Here is a 25,427-nt window from a genome sequence, read left to right on the forward strand (position 1 = left end):
AATCAGCACCAGCAGATTCCTTTCAATCTATCCCAATTCTCCTAACTTTTGGGCTAAAAACTTTACATCTGAGTTTCTCTTGACAATAACACAGGTTTTCTTTAAAACTAAAGCATTTCAAGTACTTCTTTCAACATATGCTTCTACTGTGGTCCAGCCTTGAGTCACTTGAAATGATTGTAAAGCACAGAGATGAAACTTGGAAGTATCCTGAGCGATGTTTGATTTTTATATGCCTGTTCTGTCTTCAAGGCATAATGTAGAAAGCAGCATAAAAAATAAGAGCAAGAGGAGGAAATACCACTGTGTCCAGGAAAACAGCTATGACCTCATTAGAAAGTAATTCACATAAACAAACACTTGAGAAATATTTCAAGTTTATGCAGTTCAAGCTGTTAGTTTAGAAACTTACTCAAAAAGGAAAAGTGCCAACACAACTCAAAAGGCCTTTAATACTTTTGCTTCTGGCTTCACTACTTTGATTGCAGCTTTCCAGATTTTTACTGATTCCCCCATACCCGAAGAGTAGAGATGAATTCCTGCTTCATTAGAAGTAAAAACATCATCCCCCATTAATTATTGTTATTTCTAAATGTCCAAACAAGACAATGCAAGTAACTGCAAATCCTGTAAGGAAACAGCATGTTTTATTCCTACAATGAAAACCACTGTAGAATTTCACCCTGTGTGCATTTTTACCACCCAGCCTTATGGTAAGTGTATATATCCAGACTCAACTCTAGACTTAATCCTACGCATCCAGCTATGAGACAAGGATTACTTTTGTTAGAACCATCTGTAAGACTCCAGTCTTGAGACTGAGTCAAGGCAAAACAAGCAATAAAACAAAGAACTCTAGCTTTAGATACTCCAGGTAGAAGCCTGATGAAAGAGTGAGCAACACACAGTGAAATTATAATAATGCATTTCTTCCACTATAATATGCTGAAAGATCTTTCAGTTCCCTCTTTTTGGTTTGTTTTTTTTTTATTTTGAGTTCCCTGTTTTGAGGTTTTTGGGGGTTTGTTTGTTTTTTGTTTGTTTTTGTTTGTTTTTTTAGTGCCAATTTTATTGCCTTATTGATCTCAGTATGAGAGTCACCAAGGGATAAAAGAACATAAAGCTGACATTAAATAAATGCATCTTTTCCTAAATTAATGAATTCTTTGTTCTTCTAAAAAAGGGAAAACTACAGGTAAGATTCTTCAAGCTTAAGTATGTCACAAAGGAATTCAGATTGCCAAAACGTCATAGCACAAAGCAGGTAAACATATCTGAGACTTTAAATCCTGTTTGTGATGCAGACAACTACAACAAAGCAATGGGCATGAGACCCAGGCCATGGCTTTGTGAACATAAATTCAGTGTCTGCTAGCTCTCAGATAACCCAGTACTATAAGATCCATCCAACCCAAGCACTGACACTCAACTGCCCATCTGTGAAAGAAGCCAGGACAGAAGGGAGAGTCCCCAGAAAGTTATAGGGCTTCTTCTGGCAGTGGAAGAACAAATAACATCTCTGCTCCTACACAGAGTCAAGCATGACTACAATTGACTTGATTTGGCATTAAATTTCCTGACACAGAGTTAAAAGAAAAATAGTTCTGACACAAATTTAGCTCTACAGGGAGCTAAACGTGGGATCTACATGGGATCCCATGGCCATAGCCTTTTTGTTCTGGGGGTGAGAGCCCAAAAACGTCACACTAAACCCCACCCTCACACTGCACAGTGATCATTTCTCAAACCTTTATCACCAATCTGAACTGCAAAGGGACACAATCTGTTTTATCAAATTATTTTTCAAACCTTCTACATGTAAATCTAATGAAATACATATTAGTTCTATGGACTGAACTACTCCAAAGTAAAACTTCTGTCATTGAGATTTCTGCAGTTTCCTAATACTTACAGCTTTCTTTAATTAGAGTCATGGAACAGCTCAGAAACACATGCAAGTTTGGCAAACCATCCCTTGTGAGGCAGCAGTTCTGCACTGTTACACCAAGCACATGAGATGCTTCAGGGCATCAGCTCTCTGTAGGCAAGTTTGGGCATTTTCTTCTGTAGTATCAGAAATTCCAGCTCTCCCAAACCGGAAGCAAGATTCAAAACAATTTTCTATTGTTTAAAGGATTAAAAGGTACAGAATCCCAGGACTTCGGATGTTCCATCAGTATAAAGAAGTATTTGTACCAGAGCCTTGGAAGGAACTCGGGTAATTGCAGTGAACTTTCTATTAAATGAAAGGGAAGGAAACTGATAAATTTGAATCCTGTGTCCGTATAAACAAAATAAAGAAAAGCTTTCCATTTTTCAAAAGTTGAGCTGATAGAGAGTTTAAAAAAGAGAGTACCATGTCATTGGAGTTGGCCCATAACAATGCTATAGGACAACTGTATGCTGTTGTTTCCTTGCAAGCATATAAAAACAAGCTAGGTAGAAAAAACTATTTGGGTTCTTACTCTTCAGGTTGTGCTGCTTAATTTCCCTAAGCAGCATATTGCTTATTATTGCAGCATATTCCCTATTAGCACAATTACAGACTGTTCTGAAAGTCCTTTGGTCCTGCATATTCTAAAAAGGTGATCCAGAGACAGAGAAACCAGAATTAAACTAAAACTGTAACTATAATTTGTAAATGAATGCATTTATTTGTACAATTACTTAAAAATACTTTCACAGATTAAAGGAACAAAATACTATTTTGTAGCAACTGCAGTGTGTAAAAGAAATTAAATGATACTTGGTATGCTGAGAAAACCCAAGTTCATCTTTACCTGTTTTAATATTTTTTTAAAGAATTTTAATTTTTTAAAATATTTTCTTTAAAACCACCAGTAATGGAGGAAATGCAACCTACTTATTAAACAATTCCACAGTTTTATCTACAGTAACAGAGCAAAAATCATGGAAGGGGTAATTCAGATTAAACAAAAACAGCAAACAAACAGAAAGGAAGCTTCTCCTGAGCTTCATTACATTTCCCATCGAGGTCTCATGCTCAACAGATTTTTTCTATCCTCCAGTATACAAATGTCTTGCTAAAAGGACTCGTCCTCAGGACACCTCAGGGTGTCCCCACCTACAACCTCTCTTACAAATAAAAAGTACACTGTTCTTTCAATTTTAATTTTTCTCCATCAGGTCATGTTTTTTTAGTGTTTGGTTGTTTCTGTGACTTTCTACAAGACTATCCCTGCTTCTTTCTCTTAATTCCTTCTAGAAATTAAGCTGTGCTGCTTTTTAACATCCCGTAGTCCCACTACAGGAAAATACCAGGACAACAAAGGAGGAGCTGGGGCCACAGAGGGTGGTGGCTATGCTCTAAAACCCCCAAACAGTGACTGACTTTCTTGGTGAAATTGTCAAACAATCCTTGGAAGCAAGACATGTTCTTCGTAAAAGAGGAGTGTGTTTAAGTCGCAGTGGTCTCTGTCAGTCCATCACAGGAGAAAATACATGTTGTGAGCCATAGCCATGGGCATGTTAGTAGGGCACAGACATCTGAAACAGGACCAATAGGTACTGGCACAGCCCATCATGCGCTGCCACGACATTTGTGAGAAACCTCTAGTGCATGAGAGAAGTTAAAAACTGCAGGGGGAGGTAAAAAAAAAAAAAAATAAAAAAAATCTCCAAACCTGTAACACAAGGCTGTGGTCTGGCTATAACAGGTCTAGCAATGTCTCCCATGCTTTGAGAAAAATACTGAATTCTAATCTTGACTCCAAAGGTATCATCAACTTTAAAAGTCCAAATTTAAAAATCCAGCAGTATCTGAGCCAGAACACTACTGAAGGTATTAGTCTACCAAGAAAATTCACTTTGGCTTTTTTTTTTTTTTTTTTTTTTTTTTTTTTGCAAAAACCCTTACCATTTCACCAAAGTAAACACTCTAAGTATATACTTTTTTTTTTTTTAAACTTTTAAACCAAGGCAAACTGCACCACTTGACATCTAATATTCTTTGTATATGCCATATCATTTCACAGAATCTATACTGAATCTTGTGTTTCACTAACCAACATGAAATAAGTGAAATAGAATTTGTCCTTTTTTATTTAAAAAATAATTTTGTTTTGAAAACTCAGTCTCTACATCCCATTGAACAACCCTCCCATTCCTTGTGAACCACTGTTGAGTTTTGTGTCTGGTTTCACATCCAGCTGTGGTCCTTACAATCTCTACCCTATCTTTTTTAACTATTTATCTACAGACTATTTTTTACCAGGAATTTTGGTTGCCTGGCCTTCAGTTTTCTGTGTTTTCCTTTTCCCTCCTGTTTTAAATATAACTGGTAATGATGACTTGCACTGTTTCACACACTTTTCCCAATTTGACAAATATAATAAAGGTTCAGAGGATCTAAAACATTTGACTTGGTTTGGTAGACTGACCAACTTTTTTATTAGACTAGACCAAATTTTCATCCAACTGTGACTGGTGATTAGCCATGATTTTCAAATACCTTTCAGACATCCTGACTGAATTGAAAACCATAAACCCCCAAACCAAACCTCAGACCACAACAACTAAATCCCTCTACCTTTTTGGTATCAGATTATCTTCCTTTAATGTTAATCTTATTATGAACCAAACAATTGTACCAAACAATCTTTTGCATCTTACAAGCTGCATTTTACACCTTCCTTTTTTAAGCAGCTGCCTATTTCAAGTCCTCCACAAAAATCTGTGGTTTTGGATGGCCAAAGAGAAATATGCAGCACTGTTCAATTAGTATTAGGACTATTTAGTTCTCAGCTCCAAGACAGACTGGTTAGCTTGGTCAAATTCTTATTTCTTTAGAGCACATATAAAGTTAGTTTAATGGAAGTGCAATAAGGACTGCCAAGATTAATGCAATAAATAATGGGAACTCCATCGTAGATGGTGTCTGTGAGGTACTTCACTTGGACTTCATTCCTCCTTCTAAGGTATTTTCCTTGCTGACCCTGTATTCCCCATCAACTCCTTTCAGTACTCATTGATGCTCCCTTTAAAAACATGCCATTCTCATCTCCTCTTAGAAATAGTGGAATGACCTTTATCCTTTTCTGCACTGTGAGATTAATAATGAATCTGCAATTACTGTGAGGAGCAAATGCACCAAGAGGTGACAAGACATGGGATTAAAGAAGATTTTTAATCTCTCTTCCAAAGCAGTACCACTGTATAGAGATGCAAGTGTGAAAATAGCCAGAAGGCACAGAGAAAAAAATAAATGTCTCCTTTATATGTCAGTTTATCTTCTCAAATGAGGCAAAAAAAAATAATCACAGAAACAGTTATAAAATACTGATGATGAGTCACATCAAGTGGTCTTACTGACGGAGGAGCTCACTTCTGTACTACCACACAATTATCAGTACAGCCTAAACCAGCAGTACAGAAAGGGTCAAAGTCTTAAGTGAAGGGGAAGGTGTGATTTGATCTTCCCAGGATCAATGCCAGTTATTTTCATGCCTCTATCAGGTAGCACCACTTTCAATGGAGAGGGCAATGGAAGTCCATACCTCAGCTCCCAGGGAAAACGGATTTGGGCTCCACAGCCATCCTTGGCAGATCTGGACTCTAAAATCACAACTCACACGCAGCCATGGCAGAAAGCAGCCTGGTGCCCTTTACCTTGAACCAAGCTGACATATTGATGAGGCCCACCCACACTCGTATCATATTTCACAAACCAACTGACAGTATTTTTTGAAGTAGTAGTTGTTTTCAAGGAAACTTACTGAGAAGTGAAAGCCCTGATGGAGAGAAGGCAGCAGCTGCAGGATGCCTGGTAATTGCTCTCTCCAATTTCTAAGGCACAGTTCGAAGTCGGTACGTGCTTTAAGTGCAACTTACATTCAAGAGATCCATGCATCAATACCTAATTAGAGAATAGGCAACTTTGGATACTCTCTCTTGTTTCCAGGCACTTGAGCTCTTGCTGCACATGCAGCTTTTAATCTCTTTAGACTCACTTGTTGATGCTTGTAATTTAATGCCGAATCAATTTTCTTTCCTTACAGGCTCTCCCATGAGTAAAAGCAGCACACCAGGATTAGCAGACAAAAGTCCTGGTGAATAATATATTTTGTATGGATCAGAAGACACCTTCTGAAGAATTCTGTAAAATGCAGGATTTTTTGGAAGACTGCATATCTTGGGAATGTCTCACTCAATTTTCCCCAGATAAGTATCACATAGTATCTAGTATTCTCTAGATGAAAAGCATTTTTCAGGTAAGTGCAAGTGGGGAAACTTCACAGCAGTTGGCAGAGTCTGCCTTTAAACAAAGCAACACTGACTCTCACTTTCCCTGAAACAGCAGAACCACACAATAGACAAAATCTTTGTTCCGTTTCACACAGTAAGATGAAATTATTTGCTATAGATTTCCCATGTTGTCCTATTTCCTTTATATTTACTTCATACTTCTCAGAAATGAGTACATCTGACTCTGGATGTAGCTCTTCCCTGAAAACTTTACTACTGAACACCACTGTGCAAATCTCTGATTGCCACATGCAAAAAGCAGTGATGTACTTAGTTGCATCAGTTATACCTCTAGTGATACTATTTTATGGCAGCCAGAGATATAAATTTAGCAATTCACACTTGTGTCTCCTTCAGGCTAAAATTGTGCTACATGCACAAACTAGGGCTTGCTCTCATGATAATCAAGAATATAAGATTAGGAGAAACAGCCAGCCAGCGACCTAAGCACAAATGACTGACAAAGCCATATCACTATTGCATTTTAAATCATTGTTTGCCATCAGTTCCATAGAGTTGCAACGTTGAAGTTACAAATTAAACAGTAAAGACTTTTCTCCTGACAAGAAAAAAGGAGCAGAAAGAATTAACAATGTTGCAGCCATCATTGTTATCTCAGCTCTCGTTCTGACATCCAAGGACCAGGCAGGGTATGCTCAGGGATGGCTCAAATACTCACCTTAGATAAATCATGACAAGGAACGTGATCATGTCAAAAGGGAACTTTGGATTGATTCCCACCACCATTTAACAACACAGAATGATTCTAATTACAAAGATGCTTCCCTTCAAAATGAAGGAATCAAGGCATGCCTTAAAATTGACCTTTTCAATTGACTGACCTCTGGAACAAGAATCACATTCTAATGACAGTAAGCATTAACAGTTATAGTGAAATCTTTCAAATACAGCAGTGCTTTAAAAAGCACAACTTTATGTCTCTAGTCAGTGTAACAGTTTTATGCGAAATACTCTGATATCTGTATACATTCGTGATGTTTAAAATATCACACAAAACTATTGCTTAAAATATCACAAAGAACTATTGTAATCTATCTGCAATGTAGGTTTTTTTCTTCTCACCAATAAGAAAGTTCTTCTCAGGACCTTCTAATTTATTTTTTTTTTAATAAAAAAACCCTAAAAAAGTTTGACCTATGCAAAGATTGGACAGTTACAGACAGTAGCTACTTAACAACAAGCTCCAATTAAATGAAAATACCAGGATCATTTTCCAAGCATGAATAAATGTTATTCTGGTGATTTAAAATGTCTATATAATTATAGAATAAACTATGAGAAGCAGCAGATTGCATATGATATGAAGCATAAGGACACACCCAATATAAATCTGAAGCAGGAAAATAAAGGCTAATGTATTGACTTAATGCTGTATTTATAACCAAATAACAACACCGCCATTACAACCTGCAAAAGAATTAATTACTGCAGAAGTTGCTTTTGCCACAGACTAATGTGCTTTTCTTACCAACCAAAAGCTAGTTTGAGACAGTGTGTATCAGTAATAGAGATAACCACACAAAATCCGCATATATATTGTAGATTTTACATCAGTTTTATATTAAATCCAGGGAAAACACGTGCAAAACAATAACTGATCTCTCCCCAAACTGTTGACAAACAACAAGGAGAACATACTGCAGTGTCTCTCCATGATACATATTTTGCAGCCATTATTAATTATCACCTCAACACTGGCCACTGTTATTCTACAACTACAGCAGAGCTCTTCCCTACACAGTAAAGCCAACCTACCCATACTGTGAACATATAATTCTGCATCTATCACATTAGCACAAAATTGCAATAAATATGGCAGAAGTTTGGCCTGCTTTAACACTCTGGCCATCTTTAGGTTTACCTAAATACGCAAATTAGGTTTTTTTGCAGTCTACGTACACTAATTTGTAATGGATACCATTATTTTCAGGTAATAATGATCAATATTCTTCCTAACTGCCTCCCCCCTCCCCCCCACTGCCAAAGGAATTATTTAATTCTTTCAATTATTTGATTATTTAATTCAATAGATGTTACACTAGCAGGGAAGCTGTACTAATGTGAGAATACATCTTTCTTTTTTATTCCATCCTCTTGCTTGTTCTCAGAGTTTTCAAACATAGAAGTAACTAATGAAACTTGTTGGTAATTCTGATTATACAACTTCCCCACTTACCATCTATAAATGCACTGAATTGCATTTAATTAAAACACATGCTTTAAAAAGGCATCTAATCCTAATTGGAAAGGATGAAGATAAGGAATTCAGCATCCTCCCAGCAGTTTGTGCCAACAGCTAGCCACCCTCACTGCTGAGAACAGCTTGTCCTAGATCTTACAGATTTGACTCTCCTTACTTTGAAGGCATTTTTTTAATGAAGCAAAGAAATTGATCTAAGACTATCAGTGTAAGATACTTTCTCCATCTGTTACTGATATCGATTGTATCTCCTCTGCACTTGTTAGTATCTCAAAGTACTGTAAAAAAACAGAACTGGATATTGAATTCAACAATCAGTTTCACTAAAACATTCCCCCCCTCCTCTTTGTTTTAAACTGACAAAAGTAATGGTAGGGATTTATTTTATACATGCACACACAGGTACCTGTTTGTCATTGCATTAAACATTTACCTAGAAGTTCTTGTCAGTTTTCCAGGAATTTAGAGTTTTTAGAGGGCTTATTTGCAGTAGTTGTCCCTGAAATAAAAACCACCTAAACATGCTAAAATGCTTTTGAAGAAACCTGAATTATAAAGCAATGAAGATGATGTGATGATGTTCTATGACTATTCTGTCTTCTCTACCAATGATATGCCACACAATACAAATGTCACACACTCATGAGTAGTTTCACAATTGCTCACATATTTTTAATAAAAATATTTATCAACTTCAGGTTTATAACTATTTCCTCTTTCCAAAATGGAGCATCATTAAAAACTGCACCTGGAAGTTTGCTTGAAGTACTTTAAAATCACATCATACAGCATTAGTTTTTAAAATTTGACTGTAGCATTAAGTAACATAATGACAAATGTGATTTTCTAAAAAAAGTATTTAATTTTTCTGACCAGTTTTCTCTGGATTATTTTATTTTTTTAAAGAGGAACTTATTAATGATAATTTTGATACTGGCCTGGAATATATTTAAACTGATTTTTAAGGACATTTATAATACAAACCTGAAAACTTTAATTTTTCTCCAATCTACCTTTTCTGCTTCTCTCGGTGGCACCACCTTCCCCTCAAAAACTCCTGTTTTTTCTTCCAATTTACTCCAACTTATTCATGGGCTACTAAAGTATAGAAAGCCTGAGAAGCAAAAAGGAATCTTGCTCCAAAAGCAACCTGGATCTCTGAAGTGAGCACAGTAAGGCAGCGATGCCCAGCACAACAGTGCTAAAGACAGTCCAAATGCACTGTTACCAATGGAAAATGAATCTGACTTCTGCTTGGAAATAGGACATGAAAATGCCACAAAAAAAGCGGGCCATTTAAACAGCTCCATCTCACAACACATATCCTGCAAGTTTTGTCAGCAGTACCCACAAATTACGTGCAGGCTGAAGAGAAGCAATTAGCATGGTGGTTTGTGCCTTTGAGACATCGAATCAGAAATTGGCACTGTATTTCTTGCTCAAACTACTAAAGTAAATCCTGAATTAAACACTGCATGGAGGTGTTTCACACATGTAAATCAGACTCAGAAATATTCATACATTAACAGAATGAAAAAAATATGAAACAAAGAAAGATGAGTATTCCATTAGTGTACATAAACATAAAGTAGGTACGTTGCATTTATAAAATCTCACTCAAATAGTGAAAGAATTACCCTAAAAGCTAAGGAATCTGTGACTCTTCCTGATATAAATTCTTTTATTCATATGGGAAAACTTAATTTTTATATATAATATCCCATTAAGTATAGTACTATTATCTTTCAATCAGCATTTGTGCATTTAAACTATTGCTATGTGTAAATAACACATTTCTCCTGGAGAAATATCTCTCTCTCCATTTGCAATGACAATTGTAAAATAAAGGCTGCTTCAAACATTTGATACACATACCATTAAACAAGATCAAATATCGCTGGATAAATATTAATTAATAAATACTGCAACAGCTTGTAATTTTTAATGGTCAGAAATTATTACGCAATACTTCAAGGGTATTTTCCCCCTTACCACGAGTCAAATATTGTTCCTTCACAATTCACCATGCACACAGTGTATATATATATATATATATATGTGTGTGTGTGTGTGTGTGTACACATATATGTATGTATATGTATATACAGCTCCATATATAGAATAGTCCTCAGGTAAGAGTCACTTGCATGACAAATTAAAGTTTTTTAAGTATTTTCTAAACATTTAGATTGAGAAGCAAAGAGTGATAATAAATATATTCCTACACTGTCTTATAATTTCTAAAGGTTGTACACCTGTGTTAAAAATTAATTGGCAACCGATTTTTAAAGCAAACCCCATGGTTTAAACAGCATGCTTTCACTTACAGAGCTGCCACAAGCAGCTGTGATGGTTAACAAAAATTTCACTTCTAGAAGGCCTCTAGTGTTTGCTACTGGCAAAAGACTATGTGAAAGGCATGCAGTGAGGGAGTCTTGCTAAAACTGTAATTCCCTAAGTCACAGAGAAAAGTGCTTCAGAAACTAAAGCAGCATGACAACTTCAAAATGATGGTTTCCCACGTCAGTATCTTCACCTAAACATCCAGTTCCTCCTTACCAAATGAAATTCAGGAAAACTAATTCTCTTAGATCTTGACAACGTAATAAAAATAAGCAAATACATCTCCCAGTGCGACACAAAACCCTCCTCTTTAGGTGCAAGAGGAAGTTTCACGTACCATTGACACATTCAAAGACATCACAGCACTTGCCAGGCGTTCCATCTCCTCGCGAGACTATCTGGGGAACGGAGCCTGCCTCGCACATGGGGAAACCACATAGCCCAGTGAGACACTCGCATCTGAAACCAAAGAACAGCAGGGAAAACCCCATAAGTCAAGGAAGCCACATACAAGGTGAAAGAAGCAGCAGAGAAAAACGGGAAGTCAGAGCACAAGTTACAGCTTTAGCATATTCATGTCTTAGAATCATCTTTTATTAACTCAACAACCAAGATATTTTGTCAACTGGAAGAGTTCTTTTTAATCATCCAAACTCTACTGGCTGTCAAGCAAACAAAAAAAGTGGTAGTGTGCAGCACCAATGTGCTCTTCTCCTCTGTGTAAAAATATTCATATTTTTACTTTAATAACTGTGTCCTCCAGACTTGCAGTATAAGGCTTCTCCTCCAATTCTGTCTTGAATAGTCAAAATTGATGAAACACTAATAACAAAAATTGCATTCACTCATCAGAAGGATGTTCTCTCCTTAGGAAACCACATTATATCCAGTGTAATCTTGGGAAAAATTAAAAAGAAAGGAAGATTGGAGTAATTAAATCTAAGCTGAACGAAAATAATTGGAAGTTCTCTTTTGGTGTTGGTGGTGCTGTAGCTTGCAGAGGGGGAAACCAATTACACATGACTCCAAATAATGTGGGAAGCTAGGTAAATTAAATACTGTGGTTAGTTTTGGATCATTCTTTCTCTGTGTAAGTAGTATTTATTTGCTTATTTAAGAAAACAGCCTAACAAACTAGGAGATATAAAATGTGGATAAACAATAGTCATGTTTGCTTCCAGATTCTTTGCTTTATGATTAACATAACAGTTTAAAAGTCAAACACTTAAGACATTTGATAAGTTTACATTTAACAGAGTTCTTGCCCTGAACAATGGGCACATTATAGGGATAAGCAGCAATGATTCTATAATAGAAGATCCTGTAATTATGAGTTAAAAAAAGAACGCAACTTCTATAATAACTATCCCAAATATTTTAAGTATCCCAAGATAATCCCCACACTAAACAACTCGTTAGTAAGAAGCAGCATCAGCTCTATTTGCTACCTAATGCATTTGTTTATTCTTTATGCTCAAAAAACAAGAAGTTCTCCTTGGTTCTCCTCTGCCATACGTGTCTCCTAAATTGCCCAATAGCCATTTCCACTCAGATCCAATGAATGAGGAAAAACTACCTCTCACAGACAGGTTTTTAGTATCTCTCCCTTTAACCTCATCAGGGTTAGATAAAATTGTTATATTCTCCAGTGTAAGGTATTACTCAAAAGGAAGCTTGCAACAAATTTGCAAGTAAAGTCAAGGAATCTCACAGAACCTCAAACTATTTGAGAAGGATTCTTAAAATACAGCATTACAGAAGCATGTTACTGTAAAGAGATAAGTCACAAATAATGTTAAACAGATCAAGATAAAGTGAAGCAATTTAACTTTATGTGCACATATATGCTACTGTATAGCAACAGCTTTAAAGGAGGCATTTGAAAGTTTGATGGGTTTTTCTTTGTAGGTTTTGTTGAGATTTTTTTTGTTTGGCTGTGGTTTTTTGTTTGTTTGTTTTTAATAATACTATGCTTCCCATAACAGTAAAGGATAATGGACTAAACAAGAAAGTAAGAGTACAAAAATCAAAATTTTATTTATCACACCTTTGCTTGTGACATTTTCCTCTCAACTTATTTGTAAATACAGACAGAGGGAGCCAAATTATTTTTTTACCGTGTGTTGTTTGCCATCAGAGATGTAGAAGGAAGAAAAAAAAGAAGCATTCTGGCTTTTACTATATGTCAAAAAATCCAAAGGATTTGTGATGGCAGTCTTCCTTTAAGATGACTCTGTAATAATTTTACAGAATTACTAATATCTCTCACTTTTGCTCTCCGAATAGGAAGATGATTGTGGGGGGACGAAGAAAATAGATGACCTCGAGTAATCAGTGAAAAACTAAAATTAGCACTGTAAAGTTCATGGAATTTATACCTTAACCCATGTAGCAGACTGTTTTGAAAGGTGCTTTTCCTTTCTGAGAAGAATGAAACCCAAAAATAACTACCTTCATATTACTAATGAAAAAGAAAAAGTATCTTTTAAAGCATATATGACAGAGAAAAAGTGCAGACAATCTCAAAGTGGTATCAAAAGCCTAAATAAAAATTGAAGTTTCACTTCAGTAACCCTATATTCAACATCCTGATTACCCTGGGAAAATAGGTAGATCAAATTTCCTGAAAATTCAGAGAAAATGGCACACAGTAGAAAATAGTTGTGGACCTTGATTTTCCAAGTTTCATAAAATTACCACTCTTAGTTCTACTGCCTTCACAGTAAGTTTTCTCAGAAGTATCTTCTTTTTTTCTCACATTCCTTGTAGCACATAGAACTGCAATATTAAATGATCAGATTAATAACTTGTACTTTCCCTCTCTCATCTTTTTCCCAGTCAGCAGCTTAAAAAAAACAAAGGAAAAAAACCCAACCCAAAACACAAAACTAAACCACAAGAAATTATGAATCACCACTTTAAATAACTTAAGATAAGACAATCTTCCATAAAAAGGGATGAAAGAGATATTTAAAAGATTGGTGGCAGCCAACATTCTTTTCTGCAGAAAAGGCTCCCTTCTATTCAGAGTAATTAAAGTTTTGCATACTCACAGTGTAAGCAAACAAAACCTCAACACTCCAAAATTTTATAAATTGACTTCCCATTTGGTTAAAACATAATCCATGCATAAGAGAATGTCAAAGTAGAAAATGATCTCAGATGAACTTTTAAATAGTCTACATTCTTTTCAGCCAGCTCTGCTAGGAAAACCTTTGACCATTGTCCAGGCTATTAGCATGGAAAACATTGTTTTGGAGACAGAAGTCTTTCAGAAAGAAACCCAAGGAATTCTGGTAGCTGAGATGGCTGTCACGCTGCCAAAACAACATCTGGAAATTCGGAATAAGTGATCCCGTTCTCAGCAAGAGGGCAAGATGAGCTTTATAAAACTAGATTTTTCTGAAGTGCTTTTTGGAGCAGAGAGATGGATGAGAAGTTGCAGCCCAGGTCTGTGCTCTGCCACAGGCAGCTATCCGCCTGTGCATATCTTACCCTTGCTAATGGAACATTAGGTCTGAGGGAGTTCAGCAGGTCAGTTTGAGCTAAGCCTGTTGACAGTGGCCATGGTCCCTCCCAGGCTAATTTCTCTAAAATTCAGCTGTTCAGACTGCTGTTCAGTAAGGCACCATGCTGGTCTGGAGCTGCTCCCCCGTAACTGTGGCTTGCCTGAGGAAAACAGCTACAAGGAAAGCTGTCCCGAGAGAAGACTGCTCTGTAGGGCACCTCCTCCCTGCTCCTGGCCCGCAGTGACACCACCGCAACATCAAATGGCACTGTGGCATCCAAAAGCTCTAGCATTAAAGGGAGGGCAGGACTTGAGGTACTGGGAAGCTGGCACCCAGTATCTGCCCCTGACACACCTTATTAGCAGAGGCTGCAAGGAAACAAGGCTCTTGGCATGTTATTACCATAACAGCACTCAAGTCAAGCCAAGAACATGTCCTTTTAACAAGGAAGAACAATCCTGTACCAGAGTAAAATGTTACAAGAGGGCCCAGAAAGACATAAAGAAGAATCAAACAGTAATGCAAGAGACTTTAGGGCAACTGAAAAGGTGGTGGCATGGCTTGGAAGGAACCAGGAATCCCAAGGAAGAGGTTTGCTGCGCTACAATTTTGCAAATACAGAATCAACCTCACTGATAAAAGGAATTATTTCCAGTTCTTCAGGCTGAAAAACCAAACCAAATAAAACAAAAAACCCCAACCCAACACCAAAAAAAACACTACCCCAATAAAAACTCACCCACCAACAGTAATCCTATAAATTTCAACAACTGAGCAAGGCTAACTTCAGTATATTACCAAGCAGAAACTAGATGATGTCCATTAGCCAATGCTTTATAGACTGAGGAAGGTGACTCCCTCAGTAATATAAATGGCCTGATTTTTAAAATCAGTTTTTAAGTTCTTCAGAAGATAAGTAAGTTCATTAGCAATTTAGTTTATATTTGAGGTGTGTTGGTGGTGGGGTTGTTTCGGTTTGATTTTTGTTGTTTGGGGGTTTTTAAATAAAGTCCCTTAGCTTTTTTCTTTGTGTCCCCAAAAGAGCAAAAAGGGAAAGGAAGAAGATAAAAATAATCAAATTGAATACTTGTAAATGACAACTTTTACTTCAAATCCAATTATCTTGGTTCATTTACTTCTGTTATTAAACAGATTTAAAGAGAGAAGGGCTTGCTTAGCCTCAGAAAAGCTGTTTTGATGGTAGGATCAAAAGAGTTCTCCAGGCACAAGGCATAATGGCTATGAAAATAAGAACAGGCACCCTGGAAAAAAAGATTTAGGATCAGTGAATGGAGGGTTGAGGCAGGGGTGTATTGACAAGAGGGATATTTATTTTGAGGATCAAAACAAAATTAAAGCCTAAAGCACTGAGACTAGAGAAAAGCATTCCTGAAACATACATCACATTCCTGTGGAGATTTTATCACAACCCTTTTCTTTCCCCCCCACCCCCCCCACCTTGCAGCAATCTAGTACCATTTGCATTAACATTATTAACACTTATATTAGTCAGTGTAGTAGATAAAACTTCCACAGATGTGTAAATAATATAAGCACTTAAGGATACTGTGAAATCAGGAATTTTCAGAAGAGCATTATCAAAGCTTGACAGTGGCAAAGAAAAGCATAACTGCAAGACTCCAACTACCATCAAGCACATGATATAAGTGATGATGATACAGCAAAATGAAATATTGACACAGCAACCTCATAAAATTATTGAAGAATTATTTCCATGTTATTCTTACCTGAATCCACAAGTTAAGTGAGTTAAGCAGATAGGACAAAGCCACTGTCTCCACTGCCAGGCAAAGCCAAAGCCATTGGGACACCACCATACATGAATTTCAACTAAAATTTTCCTAAATCTTCAGTCAGACAGACTGAAGAGTTTTTGCTCACAAATTCAGTACCACTATTTCATGCTTTTTTGGTTTTAAAAATAGTATTCAGAAAAGTGGTAAGGAAAAAAAATTTTTTTCATGGAAATCTTTCACTATTTTATTTCAAAGATCAAATAAACCTGTAAAGAGAGATGACAGAAAAACTGGGAAAGATGCATATAACACTTACTATGAGACTGTTTGCAAATGCTTGAAAGTTTTACATCACTGCTATGTAAACAGACTCATGCAATTTCCTCCTACTTTAACTTTTCAGGGGGTTTACTTACTGAGAAATCGAAGTTAGTGTGCTCCCAACTAAGAATTCCTTTTTAAAATCCAGATATTGTTAGAGACACCCAACACAACAGTGAATTTTTCCACGAGTATAATTATCTTTATACACAAGGGGCATTTAAGTAGTACAAAAGGCAGCTATCTAGCTTTTAATTAAAGATACCATGAAAGGGAACTTTTCTTGTGCATCTTTTGCATATTATTAGCATTAGGAAATAGCAAACAGATGCTGACTTTTTAAGTGCGCTGGTTTTTTTCAAGAACACAAATATACATATAGGCCCTTTTGAATTCATCAGTATAGGAAATAAAATACAACATAAATTAGTTCAACCCTGTATTTTTCTCACATTTTGCCATACCAGCAGGTGCTTTTTTCTGTTAATGGTCTCTGTGGTTTTTACCACTTTTTTTACTCTTTTTTTAGGCTTATCAGCTTCACCCTTCATAACATAAAAACCATTTAAAATCTAAAAATAAGGTACTAGTTAGGATGTTATACAAATGTCAGTTTTCAAGAAAATTAATTATGATTAATAATTAATATTATGAAATGCTATTTCTTTACTTATTCAACCACCGTTTAATGAAAAATTAAAAATATCTGATCCTCTCACAAATAAAACACAATTCCTGAGGACCTCCCGTCAAAAAATCAGTTATAGATAGTAGTTTCATAGGTAATCAATAAACTTCCATATTCCTGTAACTCCAAACTTTCTTACTCCTGAATGACATATCTCCCTACAACTAAGCCATCAGAGATGGCTTTGCCATAAACAAACAAAAAAATCCCTGAAAACCAACAAAAAAAAAAAAGCAAAAACCCCCACAAACCTCCCCAAAATTCATTATTGTTTAATTTATTTGACTGTTTAATCTCTCCTCTTTGCCAGGAAAAACCCTCAAACCCTAATAATTATTTCATGTTTAGTTTTTCCATGCCATTCATGTTACTAAACATCTTTCTCAAATCCCTGAAGGCAATTCTGTACAAGTTTAGGAAAGGCAAAAAAAAAAGCCAGATTGGGCTGGAAAGGAACCTTTAAAGGTCATCTAGTCCACTCCCACCACTGGCAGTGATCAGGGACATTTCCTACTACATCACGTTGCTCAGAGCTCCATTCAACCTGACCTTGAATAAAAATGAAGACCAAAATTTGCTCCAAAATCTAAGTGGCTTTGAGACCAAGCAACTCCACTCAATTAATGAGACCCTTTCTGTGTAGCAGGAACCATGCATGCAAGAACTGAAACACTTTTGTAGAATGAAATTCACCAATGACATTTCAAAGAACAGCAGTTGAGAAACTACTTTTCATTTTAAAATGGTCCATGACTTTCAGTTCCACTTTTTAATTATTCAATAATTTGAGAAGGAAGAAAGAATCAGTTTGTGTGCTGAATTCTGAGATGAAGTTTCCTGCTATTTTCTAGAGGAAATACAACTTCACACTCTTCATATAACCTGTGTAGTGTTGGTATTATTATCTGCCCCAAGTACCATTGGAAACTGCTAGGGAATTCTCTTATCTACTTCCCTTTAAGAATGCAAGCATCTAAATTATAATTCTATTGCTTTATTATGTACACAGGTCTCCCTAAACATCTGTGCACTTCTGAGTCTGAAGACAGCAGTCAGACATTATTGATCTCTGTGATACAAAAAGAAATTTGCCTGTTCAAGTCAGAAATTATTCTCAACCAAATCACTTATTCAATTTCCAAACAAGCTAATAACTGATTAAGTAGAATAAATGAAACAAAACACAGTGGGAAGTCTCAGGAGAAAGAGGAAAAACAATACTCACTGTGATCAAGGTACACACTAATTTTGTTAGATTGACAAATGAAAACAAAAAATTGAAACAGAAAAATGTATCTACCAGCTTATTACAAACTGAGACTTCAAACACCAGCTTGCTTATAAAGAATGGAAGCAAACCCAAATTCTGTAGACACTACAACCTCATTCTAATTTCAAGCATAAAACACCACCTAAAAGTAGATACAATTAGGAGTCACTTCAATTTATCTGGCTTAAAATTTCTTTCCAAGTTTCACAGAGAAGGAGTAAATACACCCTTAACTCAGCACATGGTCAGATTAGATTACTACAGACACTTTTCCATAAAAAGTAAACTGCTTGCATAGCTATCACTGATACTTCCTCCCCTAGTGCAAATGGGGATTTTTGCTTTGTTCCTGGGAAACGTGCTTCTTCCTTTCAGTGGAATGGTCCTTCAGCTTTTCCAATTCAGTATTTCCTAGAAGTTGGTGGAAGCCCATGGATGTATATTTTTAACAGATCATACAGGCACAAAACCAGATCCTATACAAGGGACCTCTGTATTTACAATGTCTTAACCCTTCTTCTGCAAAAGATTTACATACTATTTCTTCTGCAAACGTTCTCATGTGTCCTCTCCTTGTCTGAGGTCTCTGACACTCAGGAGTCAGCCATCAGGCTCCAGAAATGTCTTGTGTTATCTGTTCAAGTCCTTGAGCTTCTGTTCAAGTTTTACTGAGGTGGCTTTAAAGAAACCAACCAACCAACATATCATCTTCTCCTCATTTGTGTACTTCAGGAAAATATGGTTGCTGGCCAAAACAACCCACATGGTAAGGCTCAACGCCAAGGCAGCAATAACTACCATCACACTGAGAACGCATGGGAATTCCTGAGGCAGCTGTAGTAGGGAAGCAGGGGAATGCCTGAACTCTGAGGTCAGCAATTCATTACCTCTCCTGGAAGGCATCAGGAGAAGACAGACATGAAACATGGGTCACCTAGAAAGGTTACACACCATGCCATTATCCTCTTTTGGGGATACTCTGTACAGTGCAGTCTGAAAGCAGGCCTGAATATCTGAGCAGTTCTGGGAAAAATACTCACCATTTCTAACTTGTGAGGATTTTAAAGACTAAAATGAAAATGCCTAAACACCTATTTCCAGATATTACAAAACCTCCAAAAAATTGCTGTGTTCTATTCATCAACCCTTAAACAAAAGCCTACTACAAGCCTGAATAGAACAAGGGATGGGTTCAGCTGTCATCAATGTTTTCCTTCAATATAAACCTGCCTTTTTGATAAGGAACAGAGTCTCCAATTCAACACCAAGCGTTATACCACCATGGTACTGATGCACTTGAGATGGCAAAATGGTCTGCTAGAGCTAAAGTGTGGGAGAAACAACCTGAGCAAGTTGGCCAGGATTAGAAACCACTTTCTAAGAAGCTGATGATGGAACCAAAGACATAAAAGAGCTTCTGCAGAGTCCTTAACACAGACCTTTGATCCAGCTACCTAATCCCTGAAGAGAAGTCTCAGGAAGATAAAGTTATTGGATCCATGATTGGTCATACCAGTTCAGCTGAACCTTCCTTTAAGAAAAACTGGGATCCACAACCACAGTCTCTTGGATAACAATTCTTGAGGATGAGATGTGTGGAGGAGAAGGATCTAAAATTCTAGAACTAATACAAGGGAGACCTCTGCATCAGGAAATGCTGCTTAAGGGAGGTGATGGTACAGTGGAAAATGAGGAAAAAGTTACACTTGCTGGAAAATCATGACAGGCCTCTAAAGCAGGTTGAAGGAATTCAAATGGTGGATGCTGTATGGAACATCAAAACATTATCATAAAAAGAAGGTCTTCCAAAGATAGGAAGACCTAAGGAAATCTAGAAAAATGAGAGAATCACAAGGAATGACATAGAGAAGATCTGAAACAGTCAAAAAATCTAAGAAGAATGAACAGAACAGATGCACAATACCCTTCCTACTAAATGGGACAGTGCAAAGTTAATCAGGGACTCATAGGCCACCTCTACAGATGCTGTCAGAATAAAAACTTACCCAACTAGCTGTGTAGGGGTCCTCTCAAATACAATCAAATATATTTGATAATAGCTTAAAAGGGAATTTACAACAGTAGACTTCCCAGTTATGATTCTGGTGGCTGCTACAGAATGAGAAGGAAAGAACAGTGCTGATTTTTGTGTTGCTGGCACTAGATTGCCTAGACACTGGTGTAACGAGAAATACACAACGCTGGTAGGTCTAATGCTGTGACAGGTTGTGGAAGCAATGTATGATACAATAACAACGTGGCCAAGTGCCATAAAAGCAGATAAAGTTTAAAGCAATTGCTTACTGGGAAAAGTCATCTAGGAAGATAAAAGAGCATGGAATCACAGAACAGCTGCCATGTGTAGGGACATCTTCCACTAGACCAGGGTGATCAAAGCCCCATCCAAGCTGGCCTTGAAAACTTCCAAGGATGGGGCATCTACTTGCTCTTGGGGAAACTTGTTCCAGTGTTTCACCACCCTGATGGTGAAAAGTTTCTTCCTAATATCTAATTTGAATCTACCCTCTTTCAGTTTAAAATCACCATCCCTTACCCTACCACTAATTGCACATAGGTAAGTGGCATCTATATTGTGCCTAAGACAACACCAGTTTTTATTAGAAACAAAAGATTAAAAGTAATAAAATAGGTAATTTCTTCCTTTGGAATTAAAACCAATTCAGCAATGGTATATATACAAATTTTAGAGCTAGATTGCTAATCTAGATTGCTACTTAGCCTTAATGCCTTTAGAACTGCTAAATATTGCACACTGATATTACAAATATTTTAATACAAGACAGATAAAAAAAGAACATTCTCTTAAGAAGATTCATGAAGTGAAGTACATTTTTGTAGATTTACTCTTCTTCCTACTATGTCATAAATTGCAAGGTAATACAATAGAAGATTCTAGTCTAGTTCTCTCCCAAGTTATATTCCATTTCTATCCAGATATAACTTAAATTAAACCTTATCTAAAAAACTATTTCCCACTACATCAAGGTATTACTCATTTTCATGAGCTGTATAAAAATTAAAGTACTAAAAAATTTGGGGTGGGGGAAAGACCTGGGCTGTTTTCTAAGTAAATCTTTAATGCACATATTAATTTCCCCCCTGACCCTCCAGTGGGGCTGGGTAGATGACAAAAATGTAAAACAGAATTTTATCATTCAGAGACTTAACACTTGGATTTGCTGACTAAGAACACTTCACTTCTTGACCATACTGCAGACCAAACAGTGCCATTGCCATTCACAGCAGCCCCAGATTGAGACATTTTAGCCACACATAAGGAAAAAATGACAGGGCAAAGACAAACAAGGAAAAAGGAATTCTATGACTAATTCATTTAAGGTTTTTTTTTCAGAGGTTTCCTCCTAAACAATACAAATATAATCCTACTCCTTCATGGTACTCGAGCCAACTGAGAGGTTTGCATTTGTAATGCCAATCAGCTATCTGTAACTAAGTGATAGTGAAATGCACCAATTCAAAGCGTCTTCATTTCCTCATCCATCAAGCCCAAGACTTTTGGGCTCCAGTCTTGCAAGACTGTATGTGTAAAAAGCTTTTAATCACTTTTTTGGCACATTAAATTTATCTGCTCCTGTTATGCTCAACTTAAACTGCTTTTTCTTCTCCTCATCCCACCACATCATTCTTAAAACTGCTTTTTTTAAAGCCAGAACTCAGGAACAAAATGAAGTACTGGATATTTTGATAGAAAAACATATATCAATTATTTCTGAACTTTTCAAAATCTAGAACATATTCAGAATTATGGTGCGAGCTTTTTTAAGAAGTATGTGAAGCAAATTTATTACTGGGATTTAGGGACCATATTCCTGGATGCTTCTCTCCTCTCAGAAGAATACTATTACATCTGATATTATCAGCATGATACTCAAGCCAGCATGCATATGCTCAGGAGCTGAAGGACAATGATGCTGACTCGCTGAGACTGAGTCACTCCCAAAATCTGAGGGAGATGTGGGAAATTTCCTTCAATGTTAAATAGTTTGGGGAAAGGGATACATTTCCATTTTATAAACTAAACCCTGTGAGACAATATTAATTAAAAAGTCCTAGTTGTTTTTCATTTGTTTGTTTTGTTTAAAGCTAGAATACAATTAAAAAAAAAAATTAAAAATAGGACAAGTGATGATGGAAGACAGAAATTGAAAACTTGACTCTGATGGTCAAGTTTTTAAGGCAAGTTTAGTATTGTCAGAAGACAAAATCAGATTCTAGCAATGTTGGTTGCTTCTAGCTATAATTACATCCTTTAATCCTTAATTCAATCCTCTATCAATTTTCTTACTATTGTTCTCAGAACTGATAACAAGACAACAAGATCTAATTACTTAGGTTTTGTACATTTTAATATTGGCAGAGTGCTAACATCTCACTGTTCCCTATGGAGTTTTCTTGGTTATCCGGTTTTATTAAAAGACTGACCAAGAATATCTGGGGGTGGTGGGGAGGAGTGTGTAATATCTGTGAGAACAGAGCACTGAATAAATCTTGAAATTATCAAATTTGTAACAGATGACAGCACAGAAGCAGGGGTACAAAACAGTAGCAAGAAGCAGAGACTTAATAAAGACTAAATTTCCAATTTATTTTGACAACAGTCACAAAGAAAAAAGATAATCCAAAAATATTTGGTGGAAACCAATCCAAATAGGCCATATACTTTGTAGTAAAAATCTTATGAAACATGTACAAAACTATGTGAGCAATAAAAAGATAAGCTGTTTATAATCACTGTCCTGTTCCATTTTTCACAGATAAGAAAAAAAAAGAAACAAGTTTTTATAAAGATTTTTACACTTAAAAATAAGTTCCCGAAGGAATCTGAAAATTTGAAGGCACTTCATTCACAACAGGAAAAACCGGGAACATCCAAAAATAACAGATTCTGTAAACTTGATATTGATCACATTCAACTTTCTAATAGAAGACCACAAACTTATATTAAAAAAAACTACCATAATGTTTTCTGTAGGAGCTGTAATACAATTTTGTATTAGATTACAATTTTATACAACCTCCTTGGAGAAATGAGCATCTTTAACCAAGACCAGAGGCAGACTGTTCTAAGCTTTCCTAACATAATAGCTGTTTTCCTGTTTTCCAAACATTTAGCTTTCCTAACATAATTGCTGGAAATTTAAGATAAATGTCTCATAACAGCCTGATGAAAGCTGAAGCAACTGGTATTTTGATGTTGATGCCAAATCAGTATGTTCTGTTCTGTTTGAACCAATGCATTAGAAATCAGTGTGACACTAAGTGTAACCTCTGAGTGCAAGAACAAGAATTTATGATATCAGATGTTTACTATTTCCACTTTTCCCCTGGCATTGCTCAAGGAGTTTTCATTGTTATGAATACACATTCAAGAATTTGCTCACAAAAGAAATGCCAATTTATCATCTGATTTAAGGTTCTCCATTTTCCTAGCATATTATGTACAAGAAACAGCACAAGAAGGTCAAGAACAAGATGAGAGGCAGAAGTCAATCTGCTCCTACTGTATGTGGAATTATGAACCACTTGTTAAGCAGCTCAGTGACACATCATCTGTCCTTAACCATGGCAATCTCCTTTAATTGCTTTCTGCTTCTGCTTGTATTACATTTTTATTCCAGTGGAAGTAAATGGAACAGGTAATCATAATTTTTTCAAAGAGTTAATAGTCTTAAAAACATAATTTCATGAAGTCTAAAGTCTAAAATGACCTTATAGACAAACGCCTTCACTTTTAATAAATTATTCTCAAATGCACACTAAAAAAATACAGTGCCACTTCTTTTGAACTTCATTCTAACAATGCAAAAATGTGGGATATGCAGTTAGGTGATTCTAAACTGGATCTCAGAAAAGGCAATGTTGATATTTCATAATTCTTAATATTTTTTAATATTCTTAATTCTTAAATTAAGGAAATTCTTAAGGAAAAATTAAAATTCTTAAATTAAGGAAAATCATCCCGTTTTCCTACCACAGATTCATTCATCCATAGATCTGCACTGTTTTTCTATAATTTTGACATGCAAATCTAAGAGACCCTTCAAATAAAAAGGGTGTCCCCTCAAATCTGAGGAAACATTGAACCTGAAGTCAAACGGTTCAATTTTCATGTTCCAAGTACTTTTTTTCCAAGTACTGCACTTTTTTCCCCTTTCTGTTTTCTCTTTTCATACATGCACTTCTCTTTCCTCTAATCTTCTTTAAAGCTTTCTTTTCTATCATCCCCATGTCTGCATTCCTTTATTCCCCCCTCAAATAAAATCTTTACTTACAGCAGATGAATGATGACTATGACACTGTCTTCCTTAAGAAGCACAGTAGTATATGAAAATCAAAATTACTAAATATATTTTCAGCAGGCACACAGGTAAAGCATCGTTATTATCACACTGCTGCCAGATTCCATTTTTCTTCTTTCCTTCTCAACTACTTCATAAAAAAGTGTGTAGTTTCTTTGGCTGATTCAAGGCAATCCAAATAGCAACCCACATTATAACAATATACATCGACGTAGACCGAGCCATGAAATTAAAAAATAACAGAGGAGTACAAGACCCCTACAATTGTCTCTACCTGCCTGCAGACATACTGGGTTATGCTAATTGTGGAGGCATTTTGCAGTTTTATACATCAAGGAGGGCAGAGGTATTAACACAAACCCCGCTTCAATCATAAGATCAGGTCCTAAGGCTCCAGGAGCTAAATACTCATCTATCCTAGCTCTGATCTCTTGTTAAACTCTGCTCCCAGGAATGCACAACAACTGATTTCAAAGAGGTTTCAGGAATTCACCATTATCTAGTAATTCACACGCTGTAAGCCTGCCTGTACAACTGGGACCTTTGTGCACAGGAGAAAAGAATACTTGTTTCATCACTGACTTGCCACACACGCAGGCGAGGACACTTCAGACATCAGTTAGTGCTCAGAAAACTGACTTTATTTTTGAACATTCTCAACAAAATAAAAAGATTCTTTCAAGAATATGCTTGCTCTAGATATTTTATTTAAG

The 25,427-nt window shown here is 36.3% G+C and overlaps 1 protein-coding gene across 4 annotated transcripts in view; it reads right to left on the reverse strand.

Moving 5' to 3' along the window:
• CRIM1 (cysteine rich transmembrane BMP regulator 1) overlaps positions 1 to 25,427 on the reverse strand; it is a 174,623-nt gene that overhangs the window by 57,929 nt on the left and 91,267 nt on the right. For all 4 annotated transcript variants that reach the window (XM_086878121.1, XM_086878123.1, XM_086878122.1 and 1 more), the window contains one exon: positions 11,166 to 11,287. In XM_086878121.1, the coding sequence (XP_086734247.1) occupies positions 11,166 to 11,287 (122 nt within the window). The remainder of the gene's footprint in view (positions 1 to 11,165; positions 11,288 to 25,427) is intronic.

Source organism: Cyanistes caeruleus, chromosome 2 (genome assembly GCF_971803275.1).
Source record: "Cyanistes caeruleus chromosome 2, bCyaCae1.hap1.1, whole genome shotgun sequence".
Classification (NCBI taxonomy): domain Eukaryota; kingdom Metazoa; phylum Chordata; class Aves; order Passeriformes; family Paridae; genus Cyanistes; species Cyanistes caeruleus.